The 19,091-nt window shown below is 42.3% G+C and overlaps 1 protein-coding gene across 2 annotated transcripts in view; it reads right to left on the minus strand.

The window, feature by feature from the left end:
* Window positions 1-413: 413 nt before the first annotated feature.
* Window positions 414-19,091, minus strand: part of EDEM2 (ER degradation enhancer, mannosidase alpha-like 2) — a 25,524-nt gene continuing 6,846 nt past the window's right edge. For both annotated transcript variants that reach the window (XM_006881471.1, XM_006881470.1), the window contains 8 exons: window positions 18,253-18,358; window positions 15,640-15,765; window positions 12,309-12,520; window positions 10,527-10,668; window positions 8,784-8,908; window positions 5,257-5,401; window positions 3,014-3,135; window positions 414-967 (listed from right to left, as the gene is read on the minus strand). In XM_006881471.1, coding sequence (XP_006881533.1) covers window positions 467-967; window positions 3,014-3,135; window positions 5,257-5,401; window positions 8,784-8,908; window positions 10,527-10,668; window positions 12,309-12,520; window positions 15,640-15,765; window positions 18,253-18,358 — 1,479 coding nt within the window. In that variant the 3' untranslated portion in view covers window positions 414-466. The remainder of the gene's footprint in view (window positions 968-3,013; window positions 3,136-5,256; window positions 5,402-8,783; window positions 8,909-10,526; window positions 10,669-12,308; window positions 12,521-15,639; window positions 15,766-18,252; window positions 18,359-19,091) is intronic.

Raw genomic sequence — 19,091 nt, forward strand, 5'->3', positions numbered from 1 at the left:
CACACTTCCCTTCCCCCAAAGATGGCAGACAATGGGATGGTGAAAAAAAGAGGGAGATTTAACTATCAATTCATGGAGATGTCTAGAGTAAGATGCTTTTGGATTTAGCTGTTTCTCATTGTCACAGATCGATACAGTGACTGTAACAATGGGCTCAAGTACATCAGAGTTGACGAGAATGGCACAGGATAGGGCAAGGTTCAGATCCATTGTTCATGGCGTCACTATGAGCCGTAGTTGACTTGAAGGCATCTAACAACAACTAAGCTAACTGGTGTTAGGTTTAGACCTAGACTCTTTCTTTGAATGATATATCTCATGAGATAGCCCAGGGTTTCATTAACAACAGGGAATGCAATTAGCAAAATGCAAAATATGTAAAACAAAAAGGCACACTGGTAAAAGCAGATTTGTTTATTGTTACAGATTAGTTTGTTTAAAAAAAAAAAAATAAAACATCCAGTGTTTATGTAGAGTCCAGGAAAACCTGTCCCAGTAATGCCAATTTCGAGGTAAAAGGCTGACTTGGGCAGCTGAGAAGTGGGATTTTCTGCTTGACAGGTTTCTTCTCCCTTGCCTGGTCCTGGTTTTCAGGAGAAGAGAATGTTCCTGGCCCTGCTGAGGGTTCCCATGGCCCTGAACTCATAGTCTTTTTCTGAAATCGCGATCTGTTCCGTTTGAGAGAGTAGAATTCCCTCATCAAGTCTTCCACTTCCCACTGCTCTTCCTTCAGCCTCCGGCAACAGTGCAGGGCGGCAGGGTCAATGGGATGAGCTTCTGTGTTAAAGATGTACCCCCCAGCTCCTAGGATGCACTCCCCATAGGGGGTGATCACAGCATCGAAGGTTGACCCATTGTTGTGGATGAAGTTAGTTGGGTCAAAGAGAAGGTAGAGGTATTTCACAGTTTCGGCCAGAAAGAAAGATTCCATGCGGTTGTCAAGTTTGTGGTCTCGCAAGTCTTTGATCTGTCATGTGGGAGAAGAAGCAAGTCAGAAAAACATCCCAGTGCTGTAGCAAAGGTTCTGTGACCCATCACAAGTGCCGGCTCTGCCACTGAGATCTGAAGATCTGTGGGCAAACTTGTCAGAGTCTTAACCTTTGCTCAAATCACTGTCATCCCTCACCTTCATTATCCCAACAGCTGACAACTGACGTCTTGTTTCCATCTTTATTCTAAAGTATATTTGTATTCCAAATCTTGCCCATCACTTCTTACTAAAAATTCTCCATTTAAGACAGACGTACCAAGCCCTATCAGGCCCTATGTGGTACGTCCCTGATGCCACTTGTCATCACCCTCTTCTTCCTTCTTGTAGCTCCAGCAACAACTGGCCTCTCCATTCCCCAAGTTCAGCAGCAAACCTACTCTCACTTCAAGTTCTTGACATTTATTGTTCTTTTAGCTCCAATGTTGTCCTGACCTGCTTAAATAAAACTGACAATCTCCTGTCCCCCTTATCTACCCTTTTGTGACTATAAACAGGGCTCTAATCATCCTTTTTGGTAAAAACACAATATTCCATGGAATACTTGGCTAATGATTTCCCCTGGTGGATATTAAAGTTGTTAGCTTGTTTCTGCTATTATAAACAACAAGGCAGGAGATTAAGAAAGAAAAATGCACACTGAGTTTACATGTCTAGATGCGTAAGATGGCTCACTACAAACATTCACTTTTTGCTCAGAAGTAGTAATATATTTTCTTAAATAAAACCAATCCTCAGTGGATTCATCCCCAAAAATGTGACTCAAATATGGTCTTGATCTATCAAGTATTCTTATTCTCTCACAGAGAGAACAGAGGTCTGTTCCACTATTCATTTTGGAAACTCTCCAAAGGGTTTCATTTTTACAAAAATATCCAACATTCCTAAAGAGGCCCCAATGGGCTTGTACCCTTGGCTTTTCAAAGAATCCAACATACCAGAAACTCAAACATAGCACTGCTTTTCCTTTCCCTACATATAAATATATATGTCCTTTTTTTTTTTTAAATGCATACCCATGCTTTACTTATAAAATATAATCACATAACAGAATCTTTTTTTTCTTCCTCAATTGTGATCTATTTGAAAGCTTATAAAGCAGCATTATAAAATCTTGGAGGAAAAGAATGTTTTATTTCTTAATCCCATACCCTAACAACCTCTGTTGGTTTTTTGAGGAATTTTTCCTAGATTTTGTTCATACACATCTATCTGGCTTTTGCAAATCTGAAAAGATTGTTTTATGTCTGCCAGCTTGGGTTCTGTAAGGATGTGAGAGAAGACTTCCATCCTTGACCCTCTCAATCCATTCTCCACAGAGCTGCCAGAGTGATCTTCCTAAAATATAAACAACGTCCCATCACTCCTCAGCTTTAAGCTCTGCCAGGGCTCTGAGTCCAAGCAGAACAAAATCAGTACTCTTTACCTTGTTTTATAAGAAGCCCTACATAATCTGGTTCCCTGTCCTTCTCCTATTTCCTATTTTTCTCCTTACTCATTCCATTCCTGCCACATTCATCCTTTCTCTCTCTCCCACAAACATGCTGTGTTTTTCCAACTAAAGTATAAGCTTCATGAGAACAAAGACTTAGTCTTTCTTCAATGCTATCACCCTCAGGCAATGCACAATGCTTGCACATGAAGACACTGAATAAACATCTATAAAATTAGGTGGCTTGTTTGAGTCCCTGAGTTGAAATATAGGACTATGAGATTTCTCTTCTTAAATTTCATTTGTAGACTCTTATAAAACTCACCTTCGCAAAGTAGCTTGTTCGGACAGATAAAGGATCTTTCAAACAGAAAGAATGTCAAAGGGCATAGAGACCCTTGGGAACTAATCCTAATGCCACCTTTTCTATATATGTGACCTTAGTTTCTCAGGTCTTCGTTTTCCTTCTACAAAATAAGGGTGTTTTGACTTCTCTAACCTCCCTTCCAGGGCTGATATACCAATAGTTCTGTCTTTCAAGAGGTCTCTTTAGCAGGAGACACTGCTTGGGTTTTAGATTTCTGGACACTTACTGTTGCAAATCCACATTCCACTTTGCTGATTTTTTCAATAGATTCCACAGCATCTCTTCCAAGTTCTAAGAGGGTAGGATCCCCCGTGGCACGGTACAGGTACATGGCGCTTTCAATGAGCTCTGCAAAGTCCAAAGCAGATCATCATCCATTGGTCGAGCACAGAGTTGGGCCTACTCTGGGGCCATGGATAACTCCTCCCTCCCATAACTTGTCAATTGGGCCTCAGCTAGAAGGAACATGGAACAGCTTACCCAAAGGCTGAGTTTTTAGAGCCAATATGCCCAAAGCTTTAAGCTTAGTGGAGACCAGTATTATGGTTGTTTATACTATCCCATGAGATTAGATCTATCAGAGATGATGAGATTGGCTCAGGATAGGGCAGGGTTCGGAGCTAATGTGCATAGATAGGATCACTATGAGTCATAGGAAACTCTATGGCACATAACAATAACAACATACTCTCCCATCCCAAGGGGGAGAAGGGCATTGAGGATCTGGGACAAAGGAGGTGAGAGAAAGACTAGATTCAACTTTTGAAGGTCCATAAACCAAAGACAACCCAGCAAATAAGACTGAAGATTCCTTATATTGCAGAGAGCCCAAAACACAGAAGAAAAGCAGAAGGTCTCTCTGCTTGACTTCCCAGTTCTCTCCTACTTTCCCTCCCTTAGCCTCATGAGTCCCTTGACAGCTGTGAATCTAATTGCTTATATTCTAAAGTACAGATCAGTGCAGGTTGAATGGCGAGTGGAAAAGGACAGGGCTTTCATGGGAAGTTTCCCCTTCTGCTCCCTGTAGCTGTTTAGATCAGTGTACCCAAGGCTAACCATCATGTCTCCTCTTCTTTCCAGTGGGCCCAAGTATGCTTTAATTTCCTGTATGTCTGGCCAGCTCTCCAGAGAATAGTGACAGCTCAAGGTTTAGATCTGGCCTTAGGAGGAAGTAAAAGCCTTCCCTCAGAAGCCTTTAGGCGCCTGTGGTCTAACATTGCTGATCAGAGACACGTAACAGCCTATGTGTAAGGCACTGGTCAGCCTAATTATAGAGTAGTTCCTTGTTTCTCATGCACTATTGTTTCAGGGTAGGAAAGGTGACTGAACTAAGGCATTCCTGGATTCCTGGAGGTGGTGCCTTTCTTTCCACTGAAGCTTTCCTGTAAGTCTGCCCTATATATGGAACAGGTTGCCTCTGCAAGTAATAAGCCTTCTGTCATTGGTGGTAATCAAGTAAAGACTGGACAACCACCTGACAGGGGCATGATAAGGGGATTTCAATTAGAACCCTAATATTCCCTTTAACTTCAAGACTACACAAGTTGAAGCCTTACATTTAGTTCCAATGCAACCAAAGAACACTGATGCCTTCTGAGCTTTTTCTCTCTAAAAAATATGTCAGGAGAACCAGTACATGAGAACAATAGTCTATTAAGAAGTAAAAAGTCTTATTCCCTCTTATGTTGCCACTCCAGGAATCCTATTACCACCCCTTTGCTTAAAGGGAAAGGAAATGGGCAGAGGAAGCCATTAGAAGGCCTATTCCAGAGCTGAAAGGCAATTCATGTAGGAAAGAATAAAAGATCTAAGACAATGGTCAAAAACCTATTCTGGGGTAGGGGATGACTGTGTGCTGACTAAGCTTCCTTCCTCTGCTCCTCTTGCCCTCTCCCTCCTTACAATTTTTAACCTCCTGAGGTGAATCAGCGGTTATAAGAGCTGGAAATGAACTTAAGATAGTAGCAAGTATGCCATCCTCTCCTACTCCGAGTCTTGATTTCTCAGCTGCATAATGGGGAGGTGAATAGACTAGATGATTCCAAAGGTCTATTCAAAAGTTCAAACATTTCATACTAGTGAAACATAATTTGTCTGACCCTTTGAAGACTATACTTATGAATAAAGTTTCCTTATTTTTCAAAAATCTTAATGGCAAGCGTGAGGAGGGAAAAGTCCACCTGGTTCTTCTCCTTCCTACTCACTTCTCTAAGTTTGAAAGACATACGATTTTGTTAAGACATGGGTTGCAGTTTTCACTACTAAGAATCTTTTAAGGTCATTCCAACTCATTATGTATCAATTTCCTTAAAAGAAAGTATGGAAATAAATATTTCCTAGCAGGAAAACCACTAGAGCCAAAGGAAACATAGAGGGAGGAGAGTCATATGACGTGGGACCATTTGTAAAGCAAAGAGCCCTGTTGAGATGTGAGAGTTTGAGATTTAGAGAAAGAGAGATGCTGCTCACCTGGTCGAAGAGGGTAGCCTTCTCGCTTCTCCACCGTGTATCCCTGAGGAATGTTGTAGAATTCTGGGAGCCCTCCAAACTGCTTCCATACAGTGTAATAGTTGAGGAAGGTCCTCATGGCATTATCAATGTCCCCAATGAGGCTCTGTATGGAGAAGTGGTTGTCAGGCAAGCAATCACTAGGCATAAAAATTCACAAACCCCCATCAAACCTCAGAGAAAAGAGAAAGCAAAGTCTTTTGGCTCATGATCAAATACAAAGTGAGCTGTTTACTCACTGAGCAGTGCTGGGTGAACCAGCTAACTTTTTTGTATCTCAGTTTCCTCATCTAAAGATGTAAAATAAAAGAGCTCTTAAACAATGCCATGAGGAACAGATTATATACCAACTGCCTCTCTGATTGTAAGTAATCAATTAATAGGCAGGACTAATAGTTCTCTTTGTGGGCAACATCATGATAGATGGAGAAAGGACTGAAACTGTCACGATTTCATCTTACTTGGATCCCAATCAATACTCTTGGTACCAGTAGTCAGGAGACATAAAGACTCACTGCTTTGGGCAAGTTCGCTGTCAAGGACCTCTCCAAAATACTGTAGAGCAATGATATTAGTTTGAAGACTAAGGTGTGCCTGATTCAGGCTATGGTCTTTTCAATTACTTGCTACACATCTGAGAGCTGGATAATGAATAAGGATAACAGAAGAAGAATTGATGTCTTTGAGTTGTGGTGTTGGAGAAGAGTACTGAACATCCCACAAACTGCCAAAAGAATGAACAAGTATGTCTTGGAAAAGGTGCAGCTGGAGTGCTCCTTGGAGGCAAGGATGGCAAAGCTTCATCTCTCATACTTTGGACAGTTGCTAGGAGAGGCTATTCCTTGGAATGGGATATCATGCTTGGAAGGGTGGAGCGTCGGCCTTCCAGAGGAAGACCTTCAACAAGATAGAATGGCATGGCAACTGAAGCAATGGACTCAAGTATATCAGAGATGGCGAGGATAGACAGGATAGCACAAGATTCAGATCTGTCGTTCATACACACACACACATTTGGATATATATGTAACACACACACATTTGGAAGCAGGAGTGGCATCCACTTCTGAAACGGCTTGCCTCCGGAAACTCTATGAACGTGGAGAAATGACGCAAGTTATACATGTGTTTCAGGTCTTTCATTCACAGTCACTATGAGCCATCTACTACTCAACAGTACTTAACAAAACTATATATATATGCTTAAGTGAAAGTTTATAGAGCAAATTGGTTTTCCATTTCACCATTCATACACATTTTGTTTTAGGACATTAATTACAATATCCACTTTGTAACTGCCATCTTTTCTGTGATTATTTTCATTAATCCTTCTAGTATACCCCTTCTGAACTTCTGAATGTTGTTGTTATGCACTGTTGAGCTGGAACCAACTCGTAACTGACCCTCCAGCGAGTTTTCAGAGGCAGTAAATCACACAGGAGGAAACTGACCATCTTTCTTCCATGGAGCAGCTGGCAGTTCCAAACCACGCGTCTTCAGGCTGGCCGAGCAACTCCTTAGCTCTAAGCCACTAGAGCTCCCTCTGAACCTTAATCCTGGACAAATACCGCACTGGTGATCTGCTCAAATATAGGGCTGATTGGGTTTTTTTGGTGCTTTTTAATTTAATTTTATTGTTTTGTGTGTACCGTCAAATTGGATCTGACTGGTACAGGAGGAGATTGGCCCTCTTCTCCAGCAAAGGATCTGGTGGATTCGAACTGCCTCCCTATGGGATTACAGTTCAGCTTCTTGCCACTAGGCCACGAGAGCTCCAGGGCTGATTGTTTTAAGGAGGGAAAAATCTCTCAGTAACTAACAGCTTTTAAGTAATTCAACCATGTGGCTCATAATTCTAAAAGAAGAATAAGGATGGATTGTACCAAATTATACTCTCACCTCAAACTTCCAATAGATAATTTTCCATCAGTTTAACTTTCAGAGTTTCTTCATGTAAACTTAAGCAAATAAGAATATATTCATCGTCTCACATGGAGAATAGTTTATTAATTCTGTTGCACTTTCCTTCATTCACTCCTCAATATACAGGATCTTATTTATTTTATTCATCTGAATCTAAAAAAAAAAAAAAAAACAAATGCAAAAGATAGACCTTGAGTCTATCTTACCTGGATTTAAAAGCCATCTCAGAAACAGGTTTGAGCACAAATGAACTAGACAAGCTGTGGGAGGTTATCAAGAATATCATCCATGAAGAATGCAAAATGTCATTACAAAGACAGAGCAGGAGAAAAGACTGAGATGGACATCAGAAGAGACTCTGGATATTGCTCTAGAATGCTGAGAAGCCAAAGCAAAGAGAAGAGATCAGGAAAATAAGGAGCTGAACAGAAGATTTCAAAAGGTAGCTCGGTAAGACAAGGCCAAGTATTATAATGAAATGTGCAAAGAGCTGGAGTCGGAAACAAAAGGGACAAACTCACTCAGCACTTCTTAAGCTGAAGGAAATGAAGAATAAATTCAAGCCTCAAGTGGCAATATTTAAGGACACTATGGGCAGAATACTAAATGACCCAGGAAGCATCAAAAGAAGATGCAAGGAATACACAGAGTCACTGTACCAAAAAGAATTGGCTGACAAAGAAGAATTTCATGAAACAGCGTATGATCAAGAGGCAATAGTGATGAAAGTAGAAGTTCAAGCTGCCCTAAAAGAACTGGCAAAAAACAAGGCCCCAAGAATTGATGGAAAACCAACCGACATATTTTAACAAAGCTTGCTCCTCTGGACGTGCTCACCCTGTTATGCCAAAAAATCTGGATGTAACTACCTTGCCAACTGACTGGAAGAGATCCATATTTATTCTCATTCCAAAAAAAGGTGACCCGACAGAATGTGGAAATTATCGAGCAATATTACTAATATCACATACAAACAAAATCCTGCTGAAGATTATGCAAAAATGATAGTGAACTACCAGAAATACAAGTGGGGTTCAGAAGAGGCCATGTCACTAGGGATATCATAGCCAATGTCTGATGGATCTTGGCTGACAGCAGAGAGTACCAAAGGAATGTCTGTGTTTCATTGACTTTCCAGCTGCACCTTTATTGGACTGTAATGAGGGGGCAATGATGGTGGCAGAGCAGCACTGGTTTCCCTCCTTCACCTTCTCAGGTCCACTGTCAGGAATGGGGAGATTAGACAGAAACAGTGGAACAATAACTGTTGCCATGAGTGTTACCACCCAGCCTGGAAAGACACTGTCTAATTAATTCTAAGTGGAATGGCATTTAATGGGGAACCAAAAACACTCAGTCCCAGGTCCTGTCACCTTAAAATTCCCCTCAGAAATCAGTCTGGCAGAATCTCAGATCTATCTAACTCACTCCAAGATTCTCTTCCGCCTTCAACCCATGCCCTAAAATAGAGTACTCAAGCCATAAAAGTACTCTCTTTGACTTACGTATGTCAGAATGACTTGCTCTGTTAATTAAAAATGACCACCCTTTCTGGCCATTCCTACCTGAAGACCAGGCCAGTAAGCTTCCAAGGACTGGAAGACCGGCATGGACACTGTCCCTTTGTACATCTGCACCCAGAGGTACCAGTCGTCGAAACGGGTATAATTCCGAATGGCTCTGTTATATTCTGCAGGGAAGGAGATGAGAGAACGGACATGTCAGTGATTAGGGAGCCCAAAGGGAGGTCTGTCAACAAGTATTGGCTCACACCTTTGTAAGACTGGATGCTTGTCTGGCCTCAAAGCAGAGTAGAATGCAGTGTTGGCAGAGGAAAAGGGCATGGGCTCTGAGGCAAACTTGCAGTCTCAGATTCCACATAAAATTTTACTGCTCACTTATCTACCTTGGAAACAGTGCAGGCCAGGTGTCCTTAGAGACAAGGATGGTGAGGTTTCACCTCACAAACTTCAGACTTGTTATCAGGAGAAATTAGTCCCTGAAGAAAGGCCATACTTGGCAAAGTAGAGGTTCATCAAACAAGAAGACTATCAACAAAATTAACTGAGACAGTGACTGCAACAATAGGCTTACGCATAACAGAGACTGTGAGGATAGTGGAGGACTTGGCAAGGGTTTAAATTTGTTGTACAGTCACTTGAGGTAGAGTTGACTTAACAGCCAGCAGCTGTGACTGTGTATGAGTTTTTTTCCTCCAGAACCTCAGTCTCTTTTATCTGCAATATGGGGAAAGTATTATCACCTATCTCATAAGGCTATTCATTCACTTACTCAACAAATATTCACTAAGGATCTAGGCAAAAACAAAATAAAGCCCAGCACTCATGGAGCTTATAGTCTAGTAAGAACGTGGATCTGTACCTCCTCCCCTAGATGACATTCCCTTACGGGCTGGGACTTTCATTTTGTACCTTGCTGCTCATCAGCACCAGGACAGTACCTAGCACACAGCAGATATGTGATAAATAGTAACTAGATGAATGAAGTACCAAACATGCATGAACCTAAACAAGATAATTTCAAGTAGTGTGTTAAAATTATCCATGCTCAGCAATTGAGACAGTGCTTGGAACACAATGGTATTCAATAAATATTTGCCAAATAAACGAATGTTATTAGGTGTCACTGAGGCAGTTCTGAACTCTTAGTGACCCTATGTACAAGAGAATAAAATCCTATTCAATCCTGAACCATCTCACGATCTCTGCTTTCTTTAAACCCATTGTTACAGTCACTATGTCAGTATATCTTGTTGAGGGTCTTTCTCTTTTTCACTTTGGTCCTCTCTACTCTGCCAGGCCTTCTCCAAGAACTGGTTCCTCCTGATAAAGTGCCCAAAGTATGTGAGATATAGTCTGACTATCTGTACAGCTGGGGAGCTCTGGTGGCCTAGTGGTAAGAAGCTGTGCTGCAATCCCAAAGGCATGCAGTTCAAATCCACCAGCTGCTCCATGGGAGGATAGGCAATCTCCTCCTATGCAATTTAATGCCTCTGAAAACCCAGCTAGGGAGGGTCAGCTATGAGTTGCTTCAATTCACTGGCACATAACAACAACAACAATATAGCATGGTACATCTGGCTATCATGAAAAGGCACAAAGAGGTGCAGTAAGCATTAAGCGGGCAGTGGAAGTGCATTGAACAAAGACTTCTTTAGGTATTCACAATTTATTCTGCAGGTACTTGGGAGCAACTAGAAACTTATAAACCAACCAACCAACCAACCAACCAACCACACATGTCAGCAGGAAAAATCATGGAAGAGTCCCCATGCTCTGCCTTCTTACCTAGGAACATGGCCATGAGATTCTTATCCTGAAGTAGAATGGCTCCTTTCACCAGGTACTCAAAGTAGGAATCCACACCAGCCCCGATGCCTGCATCCTGGGCCACCCACTTGCCAGTGAGTACATCAATGTGGTTGCCAACCTGGGAGACAAAGAGGTGGTCTCATTGGAGGGCCCAAAGCCCAAAAAGACTCTCCCCACTCCCCTGCTGCCTACTGAGCTGACAACTGGCACCCCAGTGTTTCCTGAAAGGATATGCAGGTTAAAGTGGGACCAGGCTGGAGGTGAGTGACTTAGGATTACCACCAGTCTTCCTGCATATCTGCACAGGCAGATGTATATGATGCACATTTATGCTGATTTAATTATACATATTGGGTAGAAACTGAAAGAGAGAAAGAATCTGAGGTGTTGACACATCGCTTGAAATGAGTGTGAAATAGGAGATAAGTATTTGCTGTTCCTGAAATTTGTCTGTTGTTTCCAAAGCTTGTCTCAGATTTCAAAAACATCTCACCACTCTGTGTGTAATTTTTCTATCTAGAGCTGAGAACCACGCTTTATGCATGTCCATCAATGAACGCAGGGAGGACGACTAAGAAACTGGGAAGAGTGATTTGTGTCAAAAGAGAGAAGCATCCTGGGTCCTCAGTCAAAGAAACAGCTATCTGTTCCATGTTGGTCTGGGCTCCCTTGGGGAAAGACCCTCAGCAAAAAAAAGCTCCCTTTCTCATAAAGAGCTGAAACCAATCTTAGAGATTATCTGGTCCAAAGTGTGTTATATTTCCATAGATATATATTATGAAGTGGAAGGGAAGCACTGGGGTCAAATAAGTTTGGAGCAGGTCTAGTTAAAATCATGTTAAATATATTCCTTTTTATAAAAAATAAAATTTTAATGTGATTTTAAATGTTTACAGAAAAGTAGGATTTTCACTCATTCATTGTTGTACATTTTAGCCCCTCTCCCACCATTCCTCCTTACCCAGTTCACTTTTTTTAATATTCATTCGTTGTTGCACAATTTCCTACTTCCTCCCTCCCTGTCCCAGTCCTCTTTGCAATGATATACCTTGTATTTTGTGATGCTGTAGTACATATAATGCCTAATCATGTATTTCTTTTAGATAGTTCTTTCTTTCATCTGTTGTAATGCAGTAGTCATTATCTATCCTCTTTATCCTATTCTCCTCCCAAACCACGCATTGAGTGAAATATCTATGGCCAAAGCACAGATACTGCATTGTACCACTGTTATAAGTACATTTCTTTACTAGAGGATTTCTGAACCATTCATTTGCTCATGTTCACTGTGATGCCTCACACAAAGGATACCAGATGTAGCATTTCCCAAACTTAATTAGTCAGGAATAATTTTTCAGCTGGTAAAACCATTAAATTTCTATCTGATTCTCTGAGTAAATAGGTTTGCAAATATAGGCACTAAAAAATTAAAACCCGACAGGATGACTGTGGAAGGCTTCCCAGTGAGTCAGGGGCATAACACATAAGACCTACTTCCTAGAAATGAGAAAAGCTTCAAGAGTCAGAGTTTAACACAGACCACTTCCCCAAGTGAGAGGATGTCCTCTCAGGCGACATTCTCTTCTGTGCCAAAACTTTCATTGAGGGCTTGATCTGTTTCCGGTGGTCCAAGACCACTCCTGAGGTCACCCTAAGTTTTTCTTGGCTGGATTGCAACTAGTTGCTCAGAACTCTAGAGTCTCACAGGGGCTAAGGTGGCAGACTTGACTCAAACAGGAAGGGCGGCTGCTAACTTACCAGCCCGATATCAGAGCGGCTCTCCCAGAGGCGCATCAAGGCTGCTCTGGCCACGTCTTCAAACACGGGGTCACCGGTGAGGCTGCTCAGGGTGGCAAATTCTACAATGAAGGTTCCAATCCCCGCTGTACAGGTGACTGGGGTCTCCCCAGGGTTCACGCCATGAAGCAGGTTCACCGTCCCATATGGCATGCCAGTAGGAGTCTGAAAGGCTAAAAACACACACAAATTTAGGAAAGAGAAAGGAGGGGGGCATTCAACACAGGCCCAAAACTTGAGGCCTCAGGCAGCACTTCCTTCTTTTTATCTTTGTTCAATCCTGAGACCACAGTAGGTACCTAGACTGAGAGTGGGAGAAATATCCCAACTGGAAGGCCTTTAAAAGCAAACAAAAACCCCCACACCTGTTGCTCTTGAGCAGATTTGGATTCCACCCAACCCTGCATGTGACAGAGCACAACTGTTTAATGACATTGTCATGGCTGAAATCTTTATAGAAGCAGACTGCCAGGCATTCCTTCGGTAGCACCACTGGGTTGGTTTGAGCCACCAACCTTTGGGTTTGCTGTTAGGTGATTGTTGTTGTGTACTGTCAAGTTGGACCTGACCCACAGCTGACCTTGCAGCAAGTTTTTCAGAAGCAGTAAATACAACAAGAGGACACTGCCCATCTTTCTCCCTCTGAGCAGTTAGTGGATTCAAATTACATGCCTTTGAACTGGCAGCATAACTCCTTACCACAAATCCACCTTTTGGGCTAGTAGTCAAGTGGACATTGTTTGCGCTGCCCAAGGACCCTGAGGGCTGTCAGCACCCAGCCAGCTTAGATGTCATCAAATGCTGCTTTACACGAGTCCTGAGTTCGTGCTGTGGTGAGGCAGCATGGAGCAGGTCATATTGTGAGCCATCACATCCCCTGCATCCTCACTTTACTGGAAGGAGTTCTTCTCCTTTTTTTTCTTTCTTCTTCTATTTCCTACTATGCCTTCAGTTGAAAGGCAGGTAACTTAGTGAGAAGTAGGCAAAGAGGAGCTTAGAGCACACTGTGAAAGCTTGCCCTTTAAAAGCTATCCATGTACTTTTTTTTTTATGATATTCATGACATGAACATTTATTTTTAAATATGTTCATTAGCATTTTAATGAGAGAGTATTGATATACGGGATAAAACTGAATAGGTTTATCTATCATCGGTCCATGTACTTTTTAAATGTGATACTGACCACATGAAACACAGCTACAGGCCCTGGATGACTCCATAAGAGCCAGTTTGAGATTTCTGTCTTAACTAAAGGGTTTAGGAGTGAAATATTAAAAAAGGGTGAAAAGGTATATAGGCCAATAAGAATTGATAGTTCAGGTGAGCTCTGGTGGCCTAGTGGCAAGAAGCTGCACTGCAATCTCAGAGGTACACAGTTCAAATCCACCAGCTGCTCTGCTGGAGAAGGAGGAACAATCTCCTCCTGTATCAATCAGATCTGATTTGACGGTACACACAAAAAATAATGAAATAAAATAAAATTAAAAAAAAAAAAGAACTGATAGTCCAATTCAACCCTCAGTTTACAGGTAGGGAAAGTCATACATGTGCAGTGAAGGAGCCTTGGTGATGCAGTGGTTATGCATTCAGCCGCTAACTACAAGATCATCAGTTCAAACTCACCATACTCCACAAGGGGAAGATGTAGCATTATGCTCAGATAAAGATTCCAGTCTTGGAAACACTACGTGCACAGTCCTACTCTGTTCTATAGGGTCACTATTAGCTGGAATCCATTTGATGGCGGTGGAACTGGTTTCATACAAAGTGACTCTGACAAACGTCACACCAAAGCCAGATGGGATAGGAACACCTGCCTCCATCAGCCCAAAGCTCTGCCCACCCCACCCCAGTGTTTTCTCCTTCCAGGCAAGGAACTCGACAACCAGCCAGAAGTAAACATTTCCTCTTCTGGCCAAAAGGTTAAGTCACCCAAGAGCAGTGTGTACATCACAAACAGAAAACAAGATGGTCAAAATGGCCAAGAACTGCAAGGTCTAGCAATTCTGTCTGCTGCTGCGGAGACACTGGCTGGCTGGTTAAGGTGAGAAGCAAGCAGGGAAAAAGGGAGTTGCAACCAAGAAAGACTCAAGTAAACATCTTGGTATTGCCATTGAGTCTGAACTGACTCATAGCTGACCCTCCATCGGGCTTTCAAAGCCATAAATTGCGTGGTGAGAAATGGCCCAACTGTCTCCCTTGGAGCCACTGGAGGACATGAATTTCCAGTTTAAGTGTGGCCTTTGAGTTAGCAGCGCAACTCCCAACAGACTAAAATCAGGCAGTGTTAAACAGGAGAGAAATGGCAAACACTTCTTTGCCCCAAATGACAGAGACACTGGTGGTTGCTTTATACTATATGTTGTACACTTTTCAGTGTATATATTTCTCAGTAATTTTTTTTAAATGACAACACACACATAAAAGAGAAGGAAGAGACCATCCCTCTAGGGATGAATCACACAGCGCATGACGTTTGTAAGGAGACACTCAGGCCATGAGGCCTGCGACCTAAACACAGTTAACTCACTTTCCTCAGCTCTTCCCCGAAGATACAAGTACAGAACCTAGAAGGTCAATTGAGATGGCTGGTGAGAAGCACACCATGACGTGTTTGGGTGTGAACAGCCCTCTGAGCTTCCACCACACCCAGAAGGGAACACAGAGTCCAGTTTATGCTGATGAGGCCAGCGGACTGTCCCAAGAGGCAAACACTGAGTCTTTTGGCCTGTGGCCTGGACACAGCTTAGCCACAAAATAACCCCTCTCGCTTCAACATTGATTGTGGTTTTCCAAGTATCTTCTCCTCTCTGACCTCATTCCAGCTTAACAGCAGCCTGCTGAGGCAGGATCATTTCCATCTGATGGAGAAGAAAACTGAACTGTAGAGAGGAGGATTGGCTTGGCTGCCAAACCAAGTCTAGAACCCAGGACTCCTAACTCTCACTTTGAGATTCTTTTCTGGGCCCTTTTGTTCCCACTGTGTGGGGCTAGAAGGGAACAAAAGGCCTCACTCAAAATAAGACGAGGACCTTCTACCCACAAACCCACCAACCTGGCCTTCAACCGCCACCCCTCTCCCTCTGTAAAATGTAATGAGGGCAGCGTTCTTATCCTGGGCCAGGGTCCCAGCAAGCCCACCAAATGCTTCGAATGTTCATGATTTCATGTTACACCTAGAAGTAGAAAAGCTGTGTGTCTAAGTGAGAAACACCAGGAAAATATCCACACTGCCACACTCGTATAGCAAGAAAAGACTTCATCTCACTCCCATCCTGGGGTCACTCTTACCTGGGAGGAGTTTGCGGGCTGCCTCCTCAGCCATTCTCAGGAGGGGTCCAGAGCAGGGCCACCCAGCCTCCACTTCCACTCCAGCTTTCTTAGACAGCAGGTGTGCAGACAGGAGGCCTCCTACCACTACAGACAAGACCAAAGGCAAGTGTCATCGTCCTAAGAATCAATCCTTCACCTCTGCAAACTGAACCAGCACACTCTGTGGGGGGAGGCTGGCTGGGAAGGAGCTTAAGAGGAGACCCTTAAACCTTCTTAGTGGGTCACAATAGCCATGGGTTTTCTATCGTCTCCAGATTTATAGTGTACCAGTCACTAAGCTGGTATATAACAACCACCACCACACGTGTTATTTCAATCAATCTAGAAATTGTATAAGGTAAGTAACATTGATAGTCCCTCCCCTCTTCTACAAAGAGAGAAGGAGTGTGTGTGTGCGTGTGTGTGTGTGTGTGTGTGAACACGAGCATGCACATACACACATGCACACAAGCATTTCAGATGAAGAAATCTGAGTTCAGAAAGGTAAACTGACTTTGCCCTGAGTTACCTGATAGAGGTAGAGCCAGGTCAGTCTGACTCCAAATCTCATAACTCAAGACTTAGGTGTGTGGAGTTATTACCTTCATTTTATTTTTTTTTTCACTGTCCAACTTTTTTTTATTATTATTATTATTCATTTTAATGAAAATTTACAGAGATTTTGGATTTCCATTCATTCACTGTTACACTTCTCCCTGCCCACCCCTCCCCTCCAGTTCGTTCTTCTCTTTGAAAAGTTAAATTCTTTCATTGTTATACAAGCCCTCCTCCCAAGTCCACTCCACTATGCAGCCTTTGTTCTGGACTCTTGTCATGACAATAATACCTAATTATATATATATTTTAAACAGTTCTTTCTCTCATCTGTTTCAATGCAGTATATATAATTTTACCTTCATTTTATTAAATCATCTATTTTATTACATAATAATAAAAAAAAAGTAGACATTGAGTTGATTCCAGCTCATGGTCCTCTATCCTGCAGAATAAACTGTAGTGTTTTCAAGGCAGTGGCCTTCCAGGAACAATCACCAGGTCTTCCTTACAAGAACTATCTAGGAGAGTTCAAACAGCCAACCTTTAGCTTAGTAGCCAAGGGTTTAACAGTTTGAACCATCCAGAAATAACTAAATGTAAAATGCAGAGAGATTGAAAGGAAAATGTTTTCTGAACAAATATCAGGCTGAAAAGAAAAGGTGATTTAGTCACACTCAGATCAGAAACAAAGGTGTGAGAACAACCTTGACCTTCAGATGACAAACAGGCTAAAATGTTGTGTCACACAGCAGCAAGTACCACACAAGCTCAGGACTGGTTCCCAAGTCTGGATTTCAAATCATGCTGCACGTCTTTGTAAAGTTTTGTTTATCAAATATATGTCAAAACAAAATCCACAGTAGAAAATATAAAGAACAAAATAAGGGAGAAAAGAACACCATAATCTTGCCATCCAGAGGTGACAGCTAGTAAGCCACTGATCTCAATTCACTGCAAAGAATCACTGTTGAACCTTCTTAAGAACGTCCTAAACATTCCCAAGAATCTGTTAAAAGCAAGATGCTTGGAATCAACCCAATTCATAAGTCCTAATTCATAATGGGCAAAGTGGTAAGGATCTGTGCACATAGCTTGAATCCCCCAGCTGCTTCATGGGAGAAGGATGGTAAATCTCTTCCCTTGTGATTACGGCCTCTGAAAATCCGCTGAAGGTCTGCTATGGGTCAGTTCTGACTTGATGGTACACAACAACAGGGGGGAAACCAGCTGTCTGAACTTTTTTTTAATGTCCCAGTGGTTCTGAGAGGCAGCCATATTTAGAAACAAAAGTCTTAGGCTTGCATTGTCCAATATTTTAATTGTTAATTACATATGACTACATAGATTTAAATTCATTAAAATGAAATAAATTTAAAAATCAGCTCCTCATGTACACAAAAAACCAAACATGTCAAACCCCATTGCTACTGCATCGCTTCCAAACCTGAGCAACAGGAAAGAACTGTCCCACAGAGCCTTCAAGGCTGGCCATCTTTACAGGAGAGATCACCATACCTTTCTCCTGAGGCGCAGCTGGTGGGTTTGAATTGCCAGTTTTCTGGTTGGCAAATTGGGTGCTTAACCATGGCACCACCAGGGGTCCTTTGACTAATTACACTAGACCCATTTCAAATACTCAAGAGCTTCGTCAGTGACTACCATATAAAGCAACACAGGTATAAAATATTTCCATCACTTTGCAAAGTTCTGATGGATGGTTCTGCCTAGATAATAAACTCAAAGAAGGCAAGGATATGTCTTTATTGTTCATAGCTATATGCTTAATGTCAAATATATGTTAAATACAGTGAATAAGTGTGGCATATTTCTTTCTACTCTCTTAATTGTTTCCTGCCTGCAGCTTCTGGTGGATCCTGGGATCTCCTCACTCTCTCCCATGAAGAGCTGTCAGTTACAGGTTTTAGTCAAGCACCCTGGTAGTGTTTGCCCTTAAAGCCCTATTTCCCAGTTTCCAGTTTACACAGAAGAAATGTATTCTCTTTTCTTTCAAAGGCCGTAGAAGACAGCCCTCACCTCGGATGTTGGTTTCAAACACTGAAGCGTTCACATCTATATCAAAGTCCACATTGTCCTGGAGCACTTCAACAACTCTTTGGAACTCTGAGACATTTCCCAAAATCTGGAAGAAAAGAGATCTGACAATGAAAGTGCCTCAGGCATGGAAACTGTCTATACCAGGTTTGCAATCTATACTGATGTATCCCTCAATTACTCTACTTGAGACCTCCATTTCTTTTTTTTTTCTTTTATTTTATTATTTTTGTGTGAGTGTACCGTCAAATCAGATCTGACTGGTACTGGAGGAGATTGTCCCTCCTTCCCCGGCAGAGCATCTGGTGGATTCGAACTGTGCGCCTCTGGGATTGTAGTTGCAGCTTCTTGCCACTAGGCCACCAGAGCTTCCCTTGAGACCTCCATTTCTTACCCTAGAACCAGTGACAGAAGAAGAAAACAGAGAGCTACATACAAATCACCCAGAGACCCATATTCAAGACAACAACATTCAAAACCCAATCTCAAGACACTAGTTAATTCTTAGGTTATCAACCCAAGAGCCATTATGTACCCATTTAAATGGGTACAATAGGAAAACTCTCATTGCCATCAAATCAGAACTGACTAACTGCTGACTTTCCAGCAGGTTTTTGAGGCTGTAAATCTCACAGATTATCCTGGGCTTGTAGCACCACTCCTTAAGGACTACACCACTAGAGCTTCCTAAGAAAAACTTTGTTGTTGTTATGTGCCGTCGAGTCGTTTCCGACTCATAGCGACCCTATGCACAACAGCCCTAAACCCCGCTCTATCCTGCGCCAACCGCACTGCCTCTGACACACCCATCCCGATTACCC

This window comes from Elephantulus edwardii, unplaced genomic scaffold (genome assembly GCF_000299155.1).
Source record: "Elephantulus edwardii isolate Elephantulus edwardi_28Jun2011 unplaced genomic scaffold, EleEdw1.0 scaffold00015, whole genome shotgun sequence".
Taxonomy (NCBI): Eukaryota; Metazoa; Chordata; class Mammalia; order Macroscelidea; family Macroscelididae; genus Elephantulus; species Elephantulus edwardii.